Raw genomic sequence first — 21,873 nt, forward strand, 5'->3', positions numbered from 1 at the left:
TCAAATGGAGATACTAAATACTGATTTTGAAAACTCAGTGTACCTCCAAAGATTTCAAATTAAGAAATTTTTAATAACTGAAATTTTAGTTTCATAATCTAAATGATATCTATTATTTATCAAGAGATTGAGAAAAATAAAGTATAAATGCTTTGGTATGTTAATAGTATCCCTATTTAGATGACCTCTATCCAGAGGAACAGTTGTGTGCTGCGTGAGGAAAATCTCTATATACTCAGAGACAGCATTTCCTCAGCAACAATGTCATTTGTAGCTAAAAGTGAATGAACAGTCATTAAAAAAAAGCCACCCCAAAGACATCAGAACCAGGTTCTAAGAACATGTCTAATGATTGACCATCTCCCTTAAGAAATTATCAGAGTCCTCATGCTTCACAACTCATTTTTTTTTAAATTAAAGTTTATTGGGGTGACAGCGTCACAACTCTTGATTCCTGCCAAAGACCACTATCCAACACCAGAAATCCCTATCTCAGTGAGTGCTGGCATGCAGCTTATAATTGTTCGAGGTGAAAATATTAGGCCTACTACTCATTTTTTGTATTTCCCACCATCGTTTCCCAATTCATGATAAACCTTTGTAACAGCAACTCCAAATATATCTTGGATATGTTGATTTCTCTCCTACAACTCCCAGAATCCAATTTAATGTAATTATGACATATTTCAGCAAAAGGCCCCATTTTCTTTTTCTCCACATTATCTTCTATAAGTATTTCTCCCTCCAACAGCAGAACTACCTTGTACATGTAAATCAGATAATATGTATCCTCTAAATTCTCTGATGGTGAAACCCTGCAAGATCTAGAGACTAAATCTATAGCTAAAATATCTTGATCTACCTCCTCCCATTCAAAAATGCATCGTTATGCTGGGTTCCTTTCTGATGCAGGCAAATGTCTCTGCGCTTGCTATTACTTACCCTTTTCCATTACAAATCTGTCCTTATCTAGTGGATCATTGTCCACCATAAAAATATGCTCTAATTTTTCTCAGGTAAAAAAACTAATTTTAACCCACACGCTGATCTAACTATAGAATGGTTTCTCTGATCCATATCAGAGCCACACTTAAAATTCTCTACATTCTTGATTCCATTTATCATTATATCTTTCAGTCTTCAATCCAGTCCAATCTTATTTCCTTACCCCACCAATATTTTGAATCAACTTCTTGACTCAGGGGTCCTAATATATAGTCCTAATGGGGATTTGAAAGGTAGCTTTTGCTATTTTAAGAAAGCCTGCAGTACAGAGTGCATTACCCTCAGCAAAACCAATTTTTTATTTGGATAAAAATCCTTAAAACATCAGATTCAATTTATTTGGTAATGAAATGTTTAAAAGCACTAGTCTAGGTTAGTGACTTCCCAAACATGCAAGCAACGTGTAGTTGCTATACTTACATAAGCATTTTATTTCAGCTTACCAAACCACTTGTATAGCTTGATGAGCATGCTTCTGATCAAATAGACTGTCTCTTCTAATTGAATATAATATTAACACATATTTTATATGACAGTTAGGATGGGCTTTACATTAGGCATTGTCTTTTTACATTAAGTATTGTCTCCTACATCCTGCAAAGCAGCTCCCCCATTCACTTGTTTATTTCAGTTTATCATTATTATTTATTTGAATAAATCTACATGTAGACACATACATGTAGCAAAAAAATGAACATTTCAATGTAAAGAAAGATTGCCAAAAGTCCATACCAAATACTCTCAAAATCACGTAGCTCATACCCAGGGCCAGAGAACGCTGTTTGTCAGATACAATCCTGCAAGTAAACAGCAATGACATCATCAAAACATCATCATTAGCTATAGAGAAAGTTTTCCAAGTTCAAGATTAATTTTTTTTCCCCAGTGTATCAATTAGACTAAGAACCTTTAGCCAGTTAACAGAGTTCAATCTGGTTGAATTAAAGAACTGCAATTCCTTCCATTTCTCCTTATCCTGTCCCTTTCCATCCAATTCCAAAGCGTTTTGCTCTTTACAAAGAGGAAGCAGTTATGGCTGAAACGCCATACTTCTTTCACTTTGTTGGGGGAAAAAAAAAATCATAGCACTAGCTTTCTCACTTCTCTTGTTTCATTCTGTGGTGCACACCCATTGCTTCAGATTCTTCTACGTGTCCGTGTGAGATCCACTCTCTACCCTTCTCTACCTTGCTCTGTGCCCCGGGATGCTGGCCTAAATGGACTGCACCAGTAGGCTCTCTTGCCTTCTGGCTTCTGATTGGGTTCTGCCATTGTTGTGCTCTGGAGTGAGGAAGAAAAGTGAGATCGAAGCTCCATCCCTGCAGAGTTATTCCCAGGCTCCATCCTTGCAGAGTTATTCCCAGGCTCCATCCCAGGCTCCATCCCTGCAGAGTTATGTCAGGCTGACTGGGTGCCGAGACAAAGATGTCACCCCTACAGGTCTTTCTCCTTTCTACCGTTGTTTTCCTTTGGCCTGGGGTGGTAAGACACCAGAGGTACTGCACTATACCTTGGGATTCCTTAAACCCTGCCCGCATTTTAAATAGCCACTTTATTTAATCTTAATTGAATTGTCCTAATTTGAGGGTGTCATCTTTTTTCCTCACGGGCCTCTCACTGCTGCCCTCACTATTCAAAAGCTAAAATAAATGAAAAATAACTTTTCCAAATAAAAAAACAATGAAGGCAGTATATCCTACTGATTAAGCCATTTGTTTAAAAGGGAAAAATAATGCATAACATTACATATTGTAGTTTGAAAAATAAATTGAAAATACAATAAAAAATAATCAACATTTTAGGAAGTAAACAATAAAAACTACATTTTAAGTGGATATTTTAAATAAACTATGCTTACTTTTGTTTACTTATTCTATGACTCAAACAACAAACCAGTATGATCAATATTTGTACCCCAAATTACTCAATTTATTAAAATGTAGCATACATACAGTATTTTGTGACTATTTTGAAAAAAGTGAGATAATTCCACCTATATAAACCTGGAAAAATATATATATTGTTTCCTCAAATGTTTACTACTAGGAAAATGAAAACCAATTCTCAAATGATACTTATATTTTAAAATAAAAAGTAATATACATTTTTATTACAAGAAGATTCATTAAAGAGAGGTAAAAGAAGTGAAGTGTCACATTTTAGAACCACACTTTCGTATAAAGTTTTTGGTATAAAATGGAAATGGTCATATGCCCACCTATAATTGAGTGTTCTGTTTCATTTAGCATAAGTAGTTTTCTTAGATGTAATATGATCCTGGTGCTCTCTAAAGTATCTCTAGAATAGACCATAACCCATAAGTATAATCATTAAGAAGTATGTATATATCTTCAGTTTGATTATAAGCCTCTTTCTGATATACAAAGCAAGATGAAAAGATTAATGATTCTCAGGATTTTCCAAAATCAATTAAATGAACAGCACAAAAATAAATAATATATAGGAATAAAAGAATAAAATTTTAATGAAACACTACAATGTTTTAACAAAAAAGAGAAGGTTTTTTTGTATTCTGTTAACAAGTAAGGCTATGACAGGATGATTTCAGAATTTCATAGTGTAAACAAAAAATTGGTTAATACTCTTCCAAAATGTAAAAGGCAGCCTCTACTCTTTCTTACAACTTCTATATTTATATTTTCAGTCTATATCTTTCATGTAAGACAACAGTTCTAGACTTAAGTTCGTGCCTTACACAAAAGCCACTCTTCCCCCGTACTCCCTATCATAAGAAGTGAAACCATCATCCATGTAGTTGTCAAATCCAAAACCTGGAAAGATGCATCCTTTATACCATCCTTTTCCTCATTCACCACAGACAATCAATAATCAAATATTGTTATTTTTAGAAATAATTCCTTGTCATATCTCTTTCTCTGATTTTCTTCATCTCTAATTCCACTGGTCTATTCCAAGCCTGTATTTTTTGCCTGAAAAGAACAAAAAACTGAAATAACTTCCTAATTTACCTCCCAACAACCATCCTTATCCTTTCAGTCCACTCTCCATATAAGAGCCACAGTGATTTTTTTAAGGTGAAATTCTGATTATTTCACTGCTCCACTAGGATCCTTCAATTGCTTTCCATTGTTCTTAGGATAAAATCTAGGATTGCCAAAAACAATTTACAAGGGTCACCTGATTCCATTAGTCTTACTCCTTGCCACGTCACAGTTTTTGCCTTTATCTTCCCCCTTGTTCACCACATTCTAAAATACAATAGCCTTATAAAGCTACTTCAGAATCTTTGCACATGTTGGTCCCACTGTGTGAGACAACTGTAGTCTCCCAGTGTGGGAGACCATCTCCCATCCTTTAGGTCCTAGTTTAAGTGTCATTTCTTCAGGCATACCCTCTCTGAATCCCCAGACTAAGTTAGATCATCCTATAATTTTCTCATTGAATTTTTCTCTAATTTCTTTGTAGCATGTTTTAATATTATTTTTAAGTACTTTTCTCCCTGTCTATCCATCCTCAAATGTCCATCAAGGCAGCAGGAACCTGGTCATTTTCATTCCTCTTTTTTTTTTTTTTTCCTTAAAGTGCTCTTCTACCTTTTTGTTTGAATCCATGGTGACTATCAAAGTTGAGAAGACATAAACATGTTAAAATAATAAGAGATGGAAGGGAAAGAATGGAAGAACTAGTTTTTCTTAATAAGAACATTGACAGAGAGATACAGACAAATCATGATACTTTTCTGTTTAGACTTAAGCCTTACATACCTTCATATTTCAGAAAATTTTTCCAATGGAAAAGGAATTTTGTTATTCTTAGCCCCATGTGATCACCAAAAACTTTGCCAGTTTGCTTGTTTCCCAGTAGTGCCCTTCTACCTGGACGTAGCCTTGCAGGACATTGGGTCCTGTCCAAAATGTCCACGAATATATTTGGTCCACACCAAATTGCCCTTAATACTTGGTCCTGTCAAAAACGACCACACTTAGAAAACATCCCTAGGTTCAAAGAGCCCATTATATTTATTTCTACTTTTGGTTTACAGAATTAACACATAAAAAATACTATCATGTCTTATTGGTTCAATAATTGTATTGTGGCTGTATTGACAATAATAGCCCTTCCTGCCTTTTACCTCTGTGAAAGTTTTAGACAGGACCAAATATCAAGAACTTTTTGGAGTGGACCAAATGTCTCTGTGGACATTTTGACAGGACCACAAGTTGGACCCAGTCTTGATTGTCAGCATTCATCCCTCATCAAGAGTTGGCAAGAACCTCAGAGACAGCTTTAGATCCCTATCCGCCTCTAAAAGCCTCTGCTCTCTCTGGAATTTTAATGCCTCTAGTCCTCTGCTGCTTTCTGACTTTAAACATATGATTTTTATCATCTAACCCTGCTTTTCTAATTATCCTCTGTAGGAGCATAGACATTCTGCAAATACTCCATCCTATTCCACTTCCATGACTATAATTAGCACTTATTTGATAATGATTTCACAATTTATGTCTTTAGCTTTGACTTTTATTGTATTTTTAAAAAGATCAAACTTCATTTGTTAAATTTGTAGTATAGTTACATGCTTAGAAAGCAAAGAAATATTAATATAAAGAGAACATTCTGGAAAGCCTTGCTTATTTAAACCCCTGCCCTCATCAACCCCTATTTCTATCCCACCCCTTTAGGTTACTTTTAGGTTACCATTTTAATTAGTTTTTTGTTTATACCCCCAGTGTTACAGGAATTATAAGAGACAAGATCAAGAGGAAAACAAATACAAGATAAATAGTTCTATAGCATATTCAAATACTAGATATCTGAGAGAGATTTTAAATTTGGGGAATTAATGTCCAAGAGAACAAATGACAAGGTAGAGAATATTATCAGAGAACTAGAATCTACTACAATGTGATGAAATTATATAACTGACAATCACACCAATTAGAATTAAGAACTCAATAGGTGGATTTAATAGCTAATTAGACATAGGTGAAGACAGAATTAGTAAACTGAAGTATAAGTAACTAGAAAAGCAGGTGGAGATACGATTAGTACATTAGAATATAAATAAGTGAAAAAACTTTAGTTTGAAGCATGGAACACAAAAACAAAAATAGAAAGTAAAGGAGCGTAAGAAACACATGGACACAATGAAAGATTTATGAGTAGAGAAAGAATGGAGCAGAAACAATATCTGCAGAAAAAATAGTTAAGAATTGTACAAAATCAATGAAAGATACGGTGGCAGATAATCACACAAGGTGACTGTCATTGATATCTTCCCCTCCCCGCCCCATACATGCATGTGGCTCCTGACATCAAGAGGTACAATCTAATCAACCTCCTCTTGAAACATAATGACTTTGACAAATAGAATGCAGAAAAGTGACATTCTTGGACTTCTGGCCTAGGACAAATGAAGCCTTACAGCTTATGCCTTGTAGCTTATGCTTGGCTTTCTTGGAACATTAATACTTGGGCTGCTGGGTTGCACCCTTTTGAAATTGTTGCACCCAGTTAGCAGAAGTACAAGTCACATAAAGGGGCCACTTATAGCCAATCAACAGCCCCAACTAGTCTCCCAGAAAATTTTGCCTAAATTATCAGCCATCTTGGAAATCCAGCCCTGTCATGCTGTCAGATGATTCAAGAGTTATGTGCCAACTGACCACAAGCTCATGAGAAACCCCAAGCAAGAACCACCCCATTGAGTCCAGTCAACTCTCAGAACTATGCAAGATAAGGATAAATTATTAAGTGATTACATTTGAGGTGGTTTGTTATTGCTATGGGCTGAATTGTATCCCCTCCAAAATTTACATTCTGAACTCCTAACGTCCCATACCTCAGAATGCTGCCATATTGGAGACATGGTTTTACAGACGTAATTAAGTTAAAATGAGGTCAGTTGGGTGGGCCCTAATCCAGTATGACTGGTGTCCTTATAGGGAGAGGAAATATGGACACAGACATGTACAGAGCAAAGACAATGTGAAGACTCAGGGGAAGATGGCCATCTACAAGCCAAAGAGAGGTCCTTCCCTCATAGCCCTAAGAAGCAACCAACCATGCCGATACCTTTATCTCAGAGTTTTAGCCTCCAGAACTGTGAGAAAATAAATTTCTGTTATTTTAGCCACCAAGCCTGTTATAACTTTTTAGGATAAACTAATATACTTGCCATCCTAATAGATATCAGGAAAAGACAACAAGATATTTTTTTTAAGCCATCAAGAAAATTTTAAAACTCCAAGCAACATAAAGACAAATAAGATTATATTAAGGAATATCATAGTAAAATTGCTGACAGCAAAAGACAAGGAGAAAATGTTAAAAGCATCTAGAATAAAAGACATATTACAATCAAAGGAACAGCAATAAAATGTTCTCATAGAAATCAGTAAGATAGTTAAACAGTTCTTTAAAGTACTGAAAGAAAATAGCCACCAACTTGGAATTCCACAAACAGCCAAAATATAATTTTATAATAAAAGTAGGTAAAGACATTTTTAAAGAAAAAACAAATGAACAAAAATCATTTTCAGAAGACCCACAGTAAAAAATTTTCTGGAGGAAAGAAATGATCCCTAAAAAATGCAAGAAAAAAAAGATTCTGGTACTATGATATTAAATATATAATAAATAAAATTACATCCTTTTGGATTTAAAATTTACATAGTCCCAAAATACATGACAACAATAACAAAAGTTTAGAGGAGAGTTAGCTAATGGAATTGAAGTATTCTACGTTCTTACATTGTCCACGAAGTGGCAAAAGTGCTAATGTACATTGGACTCTAATAATATACTCATGTAATGTCTAAAGTGACTACTACAAGAAGAATAAAATAGTACATATTTAGCAAAATAAAGAGGGAAAAAATGAAAACTAAAGATAACTATTTCAATTCAACAGAAGTAAAGAAAGAACTAAAAGAACAAGTAGAAAAAATTTTTAAACAAACACTAAAATAATAGATGAAAACACAAACATATTAGCAATTATTTAAAATGTAATAGTCTGTATACTCTAATTAAAAAATTAAGTTGTTAAGCTGAATTTTTTAAAAGGCAACTCTATGTGGCTTACGAGATATACCTTAAACAGTCAAAGAAAGATTGAAAGTAAAAGTAGAAAAGTATACACTATGAAAATATAACAGATGAAGCAAAATTAAAGTCAGAAAAAGTAACTCTAAGACAAAAAGTTAATTAGATGATTATTTCATAAGGATAAAGGGGGTCGATAAAGCAGGAAGTGGTAGCAATTCTAAAGTTGTTTTAAACTAATATAGATTCAACATATATACAGAAAAGATGATAGAAATAATAGACAAATCCACAATAATAGACAAAAAATTTTAAATCATTTGTAAGTCTAAATAAATTTTCAAGGAAAGAAACCATAAATATATGTTCTCTGAAAACAATGAAAAAAAAGAAAAGAAAACAGTGGACTCAATCTAAAATAACAAAAATATAACAAATAAATTTCCAAATGCTTACAAATTAAACTATACTGAATAATGCATTGTTCAAATAAAAAAAAAACACATTCAAAGGCAAATTTGAATTTAAAGAATGAGAAAAAATATGTATTAAGACTTTCAGTATGCACACTTGGATAGAAAAGGCAATATACAGAAGATATATGTGAGTAAAATAAAAAAAAATTTATAAAGATAAAAGTAAAATGATCGAAATTTTAAAGATAAAAGAAAAATTTATTAGTCCTCACATACATAGTCATTCAATTTTTAATGTAAAACCTCCCACAAAGAAATTTCCAGGCCCACATCACAGTGATTTCTTCCAAAGGTTTAATTTAAAAAGTAATAGCACACCTTGTTAAATTGGACAAATATTAGGAAAAGAGAAAACGCTTCCCAATTCATTTTATGAGGCCAGAATAACACTTATGCCAAAACCAAAGAAGTACATTAATAGTAAGGGAAACTTGGAAGGCAACTTTATTCATGAATACAGATGCAAAAACTCTAAAAAATATCAGCAAAATGAATCAAATCCAATTTATTCCTAGAATAAAACAGACATATCATATTGTAATAATCTCAATAGATATATCAAATAAATGCATTTGATAAATTTCAAATTTTATTATTAAAAAAAATTTAGTGAATTAGAAATGGAAGCAAAGTGGCTTATTCTGATAGTATAAATACCACACTTAATGGTGAAATTTACAGCAAATTTCAAATCTAATAATGAAATATCAGAAGCCTTCATCTTAATGGACATAAGAAATAATGACAGTAACTATCATACTTCTATTCAGCATTATACAGGATACTTTAATCAGTGCATGAAAAAAAGGTACGAAGTTTGGAAAAGAAGAAATAAAAATAGTTATTTGCAGATTATAATTATGTACACAAAGAATTTGAAGTAATCTACCAACTAACTATGAAAACTTAATATGAGCACAGTCACAAAATACAAGGTCAAAGCACAAAATGAATTGCATTTCTTCATACCAGCAATAAACAACTATACTATACTGTGCTATAGTAAACATCAATTACCTAAAAATGAATTTAATGAAGGAGGTATATGACATCCACCATGAAAAAATTATGAAACATTATTGGAAGAAATAAATGAATATTTAAATAAATGAAGAAATTATACCTCACTGACTGATCAAGAGACTCAGTGTGGTAAGTATAGCAATTCTCTCAAATTGTTTAGAAGGCATTCCAATCAAAATCTTAGCATGTTTTTTATGCTGAGTAAGTAATTCTAATCACTTAGAAATACAAAGGGCCAAGAATGGCCAAGATAATCTCAAAGATGGGCTTACAACAAAGCCTGACATAAATATTCACAAAAAATGCAGGGCAATCAAGACATTGTAATATTGGTGCAGTGATGCACAAATAAATCAATCGAACTGAATAAAGTGTGGAAATAGACCCACATATAGAAAGACCATTGGTACATTGCTGTTGGGAAGGATAGCCTGTAAATAAATGGTGGTGAGTCAATTAACATCCATATGCATATGAGAAAAATAAACCTGAATCCCTACTTCATACAAAATAGTCATCTCCAGCTGAATTTCTGATTAGATGTTCTTTTATTAAAATAACATAAAAAATATCCTCATGATTTTGATTAGGCAAAGATTTCTTAAACTGGATATTAAAATTAAAATTTATTTCACTCAAAAGATGCCACTGTCAGAATGAAAAGGCGAGCTGTAGAGTTAGAAAAGATATTTGTGATGAATATATATGACAAATGACCCCCTACTTGGAGTATATAAAAAATATATAAAGAAGTCTTGCAAATCAATAATGAAAAAACAGAAAACCCAATGTAAAAATAGACAAAAGACATGAACAGACATTTGACAATACTACATATTCACAGAGCTAATAAAGGAAAATAGGTTCAATATTTTACCATGTTGTAAATTAAATTTAATTAATTCAAACTAAATGTGATATCTATATACTTTATACAAATTAGTTAAAATAGAGAATTAAACATACATATGACTTTTGAAAATCTAACAATTTCCTCTCTAGCAGTTGCTACCTTGAAACAAAAAAGTAAATCATTTACTACAATGTTGTAAAATCTTCCTAAAATTGACTTTTTACGTATTAAATGAACAATGATTATGAATAATATATACATACCGAAGGATGGTCAGGATGCTTGGTATATCAGAGAAACCAGAAAATACAATTGTAGAAAAGGTTAAAACAATGAACAAAGGTAATTTATAGCACTTTGCATCACATGTTCCAGATCTAGCATCAATAAAATCACCTTGATCATCTGAGGTTATTAATCCTTCATCAATGCAAGAACAATTGAAGTATGTCTGTGAAAATTAAGATTGGAAACAATCTTCTAGAAATATAGTCATAAAGCAAAAACTTATCATAAAATAAAAATTAAATCAATAACCACAGGGAGACTAGCCAGTTTTATTAGTAAATACCCTTACATGAAATTTGCCAGCCATTATTTAGAAATAAAATATTAATGATAAGTACAAGTTTTTTAACCTAACAAAGACTTGTGTGTGTGTGTGTGTGTGTGTTAATTAATTATAGTAACTTAGGAAAAATTCCATTAATTCAAGAAATTCCACCAAAAATATTTACACAAATAATTGTTGGAGAACTATGTAAATTGATGGCAATTAAGGAAAATGAAATGAATAACATGTAACTTCTGCTAGGATTTGAAATATGGACAGTTGCCCAAATGCAGGAGATTTTGGGACTGTACTGCAAAGACAGGACTTCATTTTGTATGTAATCAGATAGGGTTATTATCTATTATGCAGAGTAGGCAGTGTCTAAGGCCCAAAATACAACAGGGCCACATAAAAATGTAATTTTAGTGTTTTTTAAATTAAAAAAAATGAACATAATAATAATGACTCAGGCTGATCATATTTGTCTTCATACAAACACAGTTGTACTTAATTTTTAAAAATTGATCAATTTTTTTCAGTGAAGGAAGGGGCTTACCAAAGGCATAGTGTCTAGTGCCAATGAAAGTAACAATGTAGTACTGAATGGGAACTAATAAAATTTGGGATGGTTGTTGAAGGGTTGATAATTCAAGAAAAATGAATTGGTGATATTTTCTAAGAAATAAACAGAGTTTGAAGATACAGAGACCAGTTAGCAATTTATTAATCTATTGAAAAGATTCTAAGTTTAAAAAATTATAATAAATTCAACAGAAATATGGAACTAGATCATTAGTGAAGGAATAAGAAGAAACAAAAATGGCTTGAATCTGAGTGAGTTATAAAATGATGGTCCAAAAATCATTTTGTTTGCAGGAGGTGCTAAGTGTTACTGGATATGCTAAATAACAAACAGAAATATCTCAATTGAAATTTATTCATTTTTCCACTTATCCATTTATCCATTTATCCACTACATTTTTTTTTTAGTGTTCATGTACTATACATTATTCTAGGTGTTGGGAAAACACACTAACCACTACAATAGAAATCCCTGTACTTTAATTAAAAAAAAAGAAAGAAAGAAAGAAAGAAAGAAAAAAGAAAATTCCTGTCCTCATATAGACAACTTTTTACTTGGATTGGACAACTAAAAAAACAAAACAACAAAACAAACAAACAAAAGATAATGAAGCACATGGTGACATACTTTGGATAAAAAAATAAAGCAAGGAAAAAATACAGGGATTGTAGGGGTGAACTTAGCATGATCAGTGACTACCTCAATGACACCATGATATTTGAGCAGAGATCTGAAGAAGGTAAGATAGTGAGCCATTTGGTTATCCAGAAAAAGTGCATTCTGGGTAGGAAAACAAAAACAAAAACAGAAATTGAAAAAGCCCTGGGTAAGCTCAAAGAAAAGCAAGGAGAAAAATGTGGCTGGAACAGAATGAATATGAAGGAAACTAAGACGAAATAAAACCAGAGTAGTGGGGGAAAGGTAGATTATATAAAAACTGATAAGTAATTATAAGATCGATTTTAATCTTAATAATGTGAAACCATTGGAAGGATATATGTATAAATGACATTTCAATATATCAGTTGGCTGATATATTGAGACTATTGGACTATGAAGGCAAGGATGAAAGCAGAGAAAACAGTTTAAAAGCTATTGAAATAAGGCGCAAGACAATGGCGATTCGAATCAGGATAGTATCAGAGAAAATGAAGATAGTCAGATTCAGCATATATTTTAAAAGTAGATTTGAAAGGATTTTCTGAAGGATCTTAGGGTAGGGATGGTTACCAGAAGGAGAAACTCACGTGGAGATTTCCCTGAAAGAAACTGAGACCGTCAGGCAAGGGAGGCAGCTGCTCCGTGAGTCAGAGAGGAAACCAAAAAAATAAACACAACTTCACTTTGTTTCCCCCGTCTTTCTGATTTTCTTTAGAACTCCTTATTATTCTAATCCAGTCAAAAACCAGAGGCAAAGGAGCTCTCATCCTATAGATCAGTCTCCTGGAATAATAAGAAGGGTAAAGACAGGAGAAAAGTGGGTCTGGAGGTAACACAAAAGATATCCAGTATATAAAATGGTTGTAGGCTACAGAACCTAGGCTGGCTAAAGGCAAAAGTGAAAATATGAAGAAGGTTTGGTGAACAGATGGTAGAATCACAAGATATCAGGCTCTGAAAGGTTCAGAGAACTACTTACAAGGGAGAAGGCGAAGTTTCAGTTCATTATTTAGCTAAAATCTTATTTAAGCAACTGTGTATATAAGAAAATTAAACTGGCGTCGAACCAGTAGCAAAGTGATCAACTGCTCTATATGACAAAATAAGGAAATTTATCTGGAGGTTGGTAGAAGGCCCGGGGAAATAAGAAAATCTGATGGTAATGGCCCCAAAGATGAGCAAATATGGGAATTTTAAAATGATATCTGATTAATATAAATATCAAAGGACAAACAGGAATGACATATTAAATTTTAAGTTATTGGTATTGCTGCCATATACGTCTTCTCTAACTCTCTTACCTCTCTAGAAAGTCTGAAATGTTTATACAGGCCTTGTATGGACAGTAATCTCTGGCACATAATAAAAGGACTGATTACCACTTCTGAGTTAATGCGGGGCTAAAACAGAGACAACAAGAGGGTACACAATAGATATTTTGAATTTCTCAGAAGAAGGTAAAGCCAAGTGAAAGGTGACCAGAAGGATAGTATTGATCAACTAATTGGAGCGGGGAAGATTGTGGTTCAAGATTTTGGTGTATTAGGTGCTGTTGATATGTGGGAGAGAACTATGATAAACTACGTAAGTGGAAGACAAAACATTCTCCTAGACTGCTTCGTTTAACATTGCTATGGCAAGAGGGAGGTGATAATCACCCATTGCTTTAAAAGCATACAATTGGGATAATGTAATATATGGAGGCATATTTTACTGTAGGAGTATCTTTTCTACTCCCGATTCCCATAAGCTTTTTGTATTGTGGCCATAAAGCGAATGTTCTTTTCTTGTTTTAAAAATTAATAAAAAGGAAAATAAGGAGGAGGGGAACTTTATTATAGAGAGCTAGGAGTAAAATGTAAACATCATCTACAAATTCAATATCATCTCACTGAAGAGGAAGACACATAATTAAAAATAATTACCTTATGATCACCGAATGTTTTAGAATATGTACAGCCTGCAAAGCAAGGAGAAAAATACCCGACATCATCTCTTCCACATACAGCAGAATAAAATGAAGGTGAGCATCTACAGTGAGAATTGCAAGGAGCTGTCAGGTTTCCCAACTGCCCTGTTCTGTACAAAAAGAGATTGAACATAACTATAATGCCTTTGTATTATACTTATTAATGTACACATCAAGATATCAATGAGTCATAAAAATATTAAAATTTCTTTTTAACAGCTTTATTAAAGTATAACTAATATATACAATAAACTGTACATGTTTAAAGTTACAATTTAAAAATTTTTTGATGTACGAGTATGTATACACTTGTGAAACCATTACCACAATCATGTTAACAAATATAATCACTCCCCCCAAAAGTTTCTTCACGCCCCTTTGTAATACCTCCACCCTGGCATCTGCTGATCTACCATGTTTCCCCAAAAATAAGACCTAGCCGGACAAGCTCTAATGTGTCTTTTGGAGCAAAAATTAATATAAGACCCAGCATTATATTGTATTGTATTATATTGTATTGTATTGTATTGTATTGTATTGTATTGTATTACATTACATTACATTACATTACATTACATTACATTACATTACATTACATTATATTATATATTATACCTGGTCTTATATTATAGGAAAATAAGACCGGCTCTTATATTAATTTTTGTTCCAAAAGATGTATTAGAACTGATTGTCTGGCTAGGTCTTATTTTCGGGGAAACGGTACTTCTGACACTCTTCATTAGTTTGAATTTCATAACATTTTGTGAAATGGAATAATTCAGGATGTGCACTTTCTTTGTCTGGCTCCTTTCATGCAGCTGATCTTTATGTGGTCTTTGTATGGTCATATACTTCCAGGCTCTTGAGTAAATATTAAGGAGCAGAATGTTTGGATAACTTGGTAGGTGTTCATTTAACTTTTTAAGAAACTATCAGTTTTCCACAGTGGTTGTGCTATTTTACATTCCCACTAGCACTGTATGAGTGTCAGTTGCTTTCTGCATCCTCGTCAACACTTGGTATGGTCAGTCTTTTTAATTTTAGACATTCTAACAGGGATATAGTAGTTTCCTAGTGTGGTTCTTAATATGCATTTCTCTAATCACTAATGATGTTGAGCATCCTTTCATGCATTTATTTTCCATTTGTGTATATTACTTGGTTAAATATTCAAATATTTTCCCCATTTTTCTGGATTGTTTGTTTTCTTATTACTAAGCATTGAGAGTTCTTTATATATTCTGGGAACAAGTCCTTTGTTAGATGTATGATTTTTAAATATCTTCTCACAGTCTATGTTGTAATTCCCTTTAACAGGGTCTTTCAAAGAGCAGAAGTTTTTTATTCTGATGAAGCCCAATTTACCAACATATTACTTTATGGATTACATGTTTGGTGATCTAAGAAATCTTTCCTGAACTTAAGTTAACAGAAATTTTCCTTATGTTCTTGGAATTTTACATTTCACATTTATATCTACAATCCATTTTGAGTTATTTTATATGGTACAAGACATTTGTTTACATATAGATACATAATTGTTCCGGCATCTTTTATTAAAATGACTATATTACATACGCACCTTGTCAAAAATCAATTATCCTCTTATATCTAGGCCTATTTCTAGACTCCATTCTGTTCTAGACACCATTCTGATTTAACTGTCTATATTTATACTAACACCACTTTCTTGATTACTGTAGCTTTGCTGTTTGTTAGTCCTCCACTTTTGTTCGTCTTCAGTATAGTTTGTTTTTCTAGATCCTTTGTATATCTATATGAATTTAAAAGTTATTTTTCCAATATGTAAAAAAGAAAGTCTGCTGGGATTTTGATTGTAATTACACTGAATACATACATCAATTTCGGGAGGATTAACATTTTAACAACATTGAGCCTTGTAACCCATGAACATGAAATATTTTTCCATTTAAAACTTAGGTCTTTAATTTCTCTCAGCAATGTTTTGTAGTCATCAATGTAGAGGGCTTTCACATTTTTTTATCATATTTATCCTTAAGTATTTCTTTATCTTGATAATGATTGCTAATAATATTTTTGGTTAATATGAATTTCCAGTTGTTTGTAGGTAGTACATATATACCATAGATTCCTGTATATTGATCTTTTCTTCTACAGTATTTATTTTTCTTGATACTATTGTTAACAGTATTATTTTTAATATTGATTTCTGATAATTTGTAGGAAGTAAATAAAAATACCACAATCTTATATGTTGATCTTATATCCTGCAAACTTGCTAAACTCATTTTATTATAGTGGGTTGTTGTTTCTTTATTTAATTTTTCTATATAGACCACATTGTCTTCGCATAAGCATAGTTGTACTTCCACTTTTCTTATCTGGACACCTTTTATTTATTTTTCTTACAGTATTGGCTAAAACCTCCAGTATAATGTAAATCTAGTAGTATTCAAAGTAAACATTCTTATTGTATTCTTGGTCATTCGTTGTTTCATCATTTAATCTGTTGAAGCTGCTATAATAACAAAATATAATAAACGGGTGGTTTAAAAAACAGACATTATTTCTCATAGTTCTGGAAGCTAAGTCCAAGGTGTAGGCAGCTTTCGTGTCTGGTTTTGGGGTCTCTTCCTGGATTGCAGACCTTCAACTTCTCAACATACCCTTACAGGGTGACTAGAGGGAAGGCTTTGGTACCTTCCTCTTTGTCTAAGGACACTACTCCCATCATGGAGGGCCCACCCATATCACCCCATCTAAATCTAATTATCTCCTAAAGGCCCGACCTCCTAATACTGTTACACTGAGCATTAGGCCTTCAACACATTAATTTGGTGGGAGGGGGAAACACACACATTCAGTCCATAATAATCACTAAGTATGATGTTAGCTGTGTATTTTCATAGATTTCCTTCCATTCCTACTTTCCTAGATTATCAGGAATAAATGTTGCACTTTATCAGGTGCCTTTGGCATTTATTGAGGATACATGGTGTTTTTTTTCATTTTTACTTTTTTAATGTGGCGGACTATATTGATTGATTTTCAAATATTAAACCAGTTTTGCATCTCTGTGATAAATTTTGCTTGATCATAATTTATTTTCCTTTTAATATATTATTAGATTCAATTTACTAAAATTTTGTTAAGAATTTTTGCATCTATGCTCATGAGAAATACTATATGTCTATAGCTTTTGTTTTTTTTTTCTTATAATGTCTTTGTCTGTTTTGATAGCACCATAATGCAAACCTCATAGAATGAGTTGAAAAATATCCATTCTTTTTCGATTTTGTGGAAGAATTTTTGTAAAATCAGATATTCTTTAACTGTTTGGTAGAATTCCCCAGGGAAGCCATTTTGGCCTGGAGTTCTGTTTGTGGGAAAGTGTTTAACTACAAATTTGATTCATTTACTATAAAATTATCTATTTCTTTTTAAGTGAGTTTATATCTTTTGAAGGATTTATCCATTTCATGGAAGTGGTCAAATTTATGAGCATAAAGTTGTTCATCATATTATCCTATTATATTGGTAGAATCTACACTAACATCACATGAGGTCTCTAGCTCTGCTACTGGTTAATTTTCTCCCTCTAAAGGTTTAGCAATTTTATTAATCTTCTCAAAATATTAATACCACCTGTGATTTTATTGATTTTCTCCATTGTTTTTCTCATCTCTACTTCATTGATTTTTGTTCTGATATCAGTTGTTTCATTTCTGCTGCTTACTTTGGGACCAACCTGCTTTGATATTTTCAGTTCTTTTAAGATAGAAGCAAATGTCATTGGTTTAAGACTTTTTTTCTTTTCCAATACAGGCTTTTAATACTATACATCTTCCCCTAAGTACTGCTGTAGCAGCATTCCACAAATTTTATTATGTGTTTTCATTTTTATTCACTTCAAAATACTTCACAATTTCCCTTTGTAAGAAATTATTTAATCCACAGGTTATTTAGAAGCTTGTTTTTAAGTTTTCAAATATCTGGAGCTTTCCCAGAATTTTTTTTAATTAATTTATTTCTAATTTTATTTCATCATGGTCAGAAATTTAATTCCATTGTTTGATTTGATCCTTTAAATTTACTGAGACTTGTTTTACAGAATATTATCTAATTTGGTGTTTCATGTGTACTTGAAAAAAAATGTACATTTTGTTTTGTTAGAAGAAAAGTTCTACAAATGTCAAGTCAGTCAAGTTGGCAGGTTATTTAAATCTTTTGTATCATCGTTTTTTGGCCTATTTCTATTCATTATGAAGAGAGGGATACTGAAATATCTGACTACATTTGCAGATTTCTAAATTTCTCCTTGCAGTGTAAAGTTTTTGCTCCACATATTTTAAAGCTCTTTCATTAAGAAACAGGAGTGCTATGAATTTTTGATGAATTTACCACCTTACAGTACATACATAATAACAGTCTTTATTCCTTCTAACATTGCTTCCCCTCAAATCTACTTGGTCTGATATTATACTCCAGTTTTTATTATTATTATTTATTATTATTATTATTATTATTATTATTACTCTTAACATGATATATCTTTCCCCACCTTTTTACATATAACCTATTTGTGTGTATATTCTAAGTTCATTTCTTTTATGAAGTGTATATAGTTTGGTCTTGCTTTTTAAAAGAATGAAATTGGAGATTCTCTGCCTTTTAATTGAGATACTACAACCATTTATACTTAATGTGAGAACCAATATGATTAGGTTTGAATCTGTCCTCTTTCGACTTGTTTTCTATTGATCCTATCTCTTCTTTGTTCTTCTTCCTCTTTTCTGCTTAATTTGAGATTAAACAAATATTTTTGCAAAATTCTATTTTAACACCTGTGTTGGCTTATTAGCTGTGACTCATTGTGATTTTAGTGATTGCTTGAAAGTTTATAGTATACTTCTTTAATTTAACATAGTCTACCAACATATGGTATGATAGCACTTCGTATATATCCATATTGCATGCTAATCTGTTTTAAAAAAATTATTTTAAGGAGATTTACATAAGAAAAAAATTTACCTCTATAGTTACAATTTCCTTTGCTCTTCTGTGCTTTGTGTAGTTCCTATTTTCATCTGGTATCACTTTATTTTAGCCTGAAAGCCTTCCTTTAACACCTCAAGTATTATAAGTCTGTTGGTCAAATATTTGCATTTTTTTATGTCTAAAATTATTTCTCCTTCATTTTTGACAGATATTCTGGCTTGGTATATAATTGTAGGTTGATTTTTTTTTCCAGTATTTTAAAAACATTTTTCAACTGTGTTCTTATCTGTATTGACATATCTTCAAAGTCACTGACACTTTCCTCAGTCCTGTCCAGTCTGCTGATGAGCCCAAGATTGGTACTCTTCATATGTGTTATAGTATTTGGTGGTGTTGCTTTCTAGGATTCACTTTTTTTTCTTAGAGTTTCCATTTCTCTGCTTACAATACCTATCTTTTCTTTCATGTTGTGCACTTTTTCCATTAGAGCCCTTAGCATATTAATCATAATTATTTTATGTTCCCAGTCTGATCATTCCAATATCTCTGCCCTGCCATTCTAATGCTTGCTTTGTCTTTTCAGTCTGTATTCTTTCTTGTCTCTTAGAATGCCTTGTAAAGTTTTTGTTGAAAGCCAGACATTATATACCAGGTAATAAGAACTAAAATAAATAGGCCTTTCTCGTGAGGCTTTATGTTTAGCAGTCTAGGAGTTAGCTTGTGTTTAGTTAGCTTGTGTTTAAAATTTGTTGTAACCATAGATGTCAGAGGCCGCAGTTTTCTGTGGTATCCTCAATTTGACTTCCCTATTGTCTTTGGATTTCCCTAGAAACTCTTTATTAAACATAGTGTGTCTTGCAGCTCTTTCGGCTGTAATTATCTGTCATTAAACTAGACATATGTTGACGTGATGATATTGTAGAGAGGAAGCATTCCATAATCTTATGATTAAATCTTAGCCATTACAAAGTTTTTTTAGTGGGCCTGAGTCCCTAGGCTGTGACCTCCATACGTCTTATTTAGGGTTTTTTTGTTGTTTTTTTTTTTTTTCCCCTTATGTGAGACAGGAAAGTTGGAGAAGGAATGAATTGTCTAATTGTCCTCCCTTCTAAAGTTTGGTAGGGGAAACTCCTGTAGTTTCCCTAGAAGGTAGGCTTTTGTTAGATGGCAGACTTCTCTAGGGAATATATCGAAAATGGTTACTCTCCTCTCCCCCTGCCCAAAACACAAGAGGACTATTCTCCCAACTTCAATGTAAGAACCTGGTGGGGGCACCTGGATGTAAGAACTCCTAAAGTAGGGTATCCCTCTAAGACTGGGCCCTCAGGAGTTTTTAACTCTCAAGTTAGTCTAGGCTCCACATCCATAAATAGTCAATTACTGTTTAATGTTCGGCTCTGATGGCTTCTGCTCCCAGTAAACTGCAATTCTCTCTGTTTACCTATCTCTCCAGTTTTTTGGGGGACAGCAGTTTGCCCTGTGATCTCAAGTCTGATGAATCTAAGCATTAATTTTTAATTTGTTCAACTCTTTTCCTGTAATGACTTATAAGCTCTTTACATACTGAGTACAAACTAGAAGTCCTATTTTTTATTGTTTTTCACAACGCTTACTAATATAAAAACCGTTCTTAGCCTGCAGACCATAAAAAATAGGCAGCAGTATAGGTAAATGGATATATAGATATAGATAGATACATAGATATGCCTAAACTATAGACAAACCTAAACTATATAAATACCTAACACAAACACACACACACACACACACACACACACACAAACACACACACAGGGGTTGGGGGGGGGCAGGTGGTTAGGGCACCAATCCCCACACAGTCGAAAAATCCACTTATAATTTAACTTGGCTCTATGCACATATAGATTCCCAACCATAGATGAAATATAGTATTTTTACTCTTCACTGAATACTACTATTTTTCATCTGTGGTTGATCTGCAGGTGTGAAACCTGGGAATATGGAGGGCTGACTGTATATTTATTGAAAAAAAAAAGAACCATGTAGTTCAAACCCATGTTGTTCAATATTTGGCTTTCCTGTGCATCTATTTTGTCAACTGTTGCATCTCAAAGTTTTTGGCCAGGTCGTTGGCCTGCCTGATAATTTCTTTCTTTTTTTTTTTTTTTTTTTAATACAAGACCTTTGCCTAAGACACTTTACAGCTCTGTATATTATCTTTCATTCAGAGTGCTGGGTCTCTTTTTCTGCTGCTGGGAGAGGGTAGAGTGCTGGACAACATAATCCAGTTACAGACCAAATTAACTCCCAACTAGACTACAGTACTTTAGAAAGTCCCTTCCTTCTAGGTCTTAGCCTTACAGATACTTGGAGGATGCGTGTTCACCACACTTCCCTTCCCCGGCACATTCTAAACCCCCTCGCACATTAGTCCCTTGTGTAAAGAGCATCACAATACTGCTGAAAATTTTTTCTGCTTTTTATAAGATTTCTATTTGACTTCAGCCTCTTAGCTTCCTAATTCAGCAAATGTATTGAGTGAAAACCCAGCAATGTGAATTATCTGTCTACCTCTCTTCTCTCTGACACCCTGCCCTGACCCATGCTCTATTTTTGTCTCTTTAGACTCATAGGTCTGTCAAAAATTTGTGGTGGTTTCTTGTCATCTTACTAGATGCTTTTTGCCTAGACCCTTCGCCCAATTCTCATTTTCTTGCCAATGTCCAGAGTTAGCAAATATCCTTGGGAGAAAAAAAGAACTAC

At 32.9% G+C, this 21,873-nt stretch overlaps 1 protein-coding gene across 1 annotated transcript in view; it reads right to left on the reverse strand.

Annotated features, from left to right (window-relative positions):
• The window catches only part of LOC117024612 (solute carrier organic anion transporter family member 6A1-like), a 106,459-nt gene that overhangs the window by 24,553 nt on the left and 60,033 nt on the right, over positions 1 to 21,873 (reverse strand). The window contains exons 11-13 of the mRNA XM_033110022.1: positions 14,108 to 14,261; positions 10,650 to 10,837; positions 1,738 to 1,802 (exon numbers count right to left, since the gene is read on the reverse strand). Coding sequence (XP_032965913.1) covers positions 1,738 to 1,802; positions 10,650 to 10,837; positions 14,108 to 14,261 — 407 coding nt within the window. The remainder of the gene's footprint in view (positions 1 to 1,737; positions 1,803 to 10,649; positions 10,838 to 14,107; positions 14,262 to 21,873) is intronic.

This window comes from Rhinolophus ferrumequinum, chromosome 7, assembly GCF_004115265.2.
Source record: "Rhinolophus ferrumequinum isolate MPI-CBG mRhiFer1 chromosome 7, mRhiFer1_v1.p, whole genome shotgun sequence".
Taxonomy (NCBI): Eukaryota; Metazoa; Chordata; class Mammalia; order Chiroptera; family Rhinolophidae; genus Rhinolophus; species Rhinolophus ferrumequinum.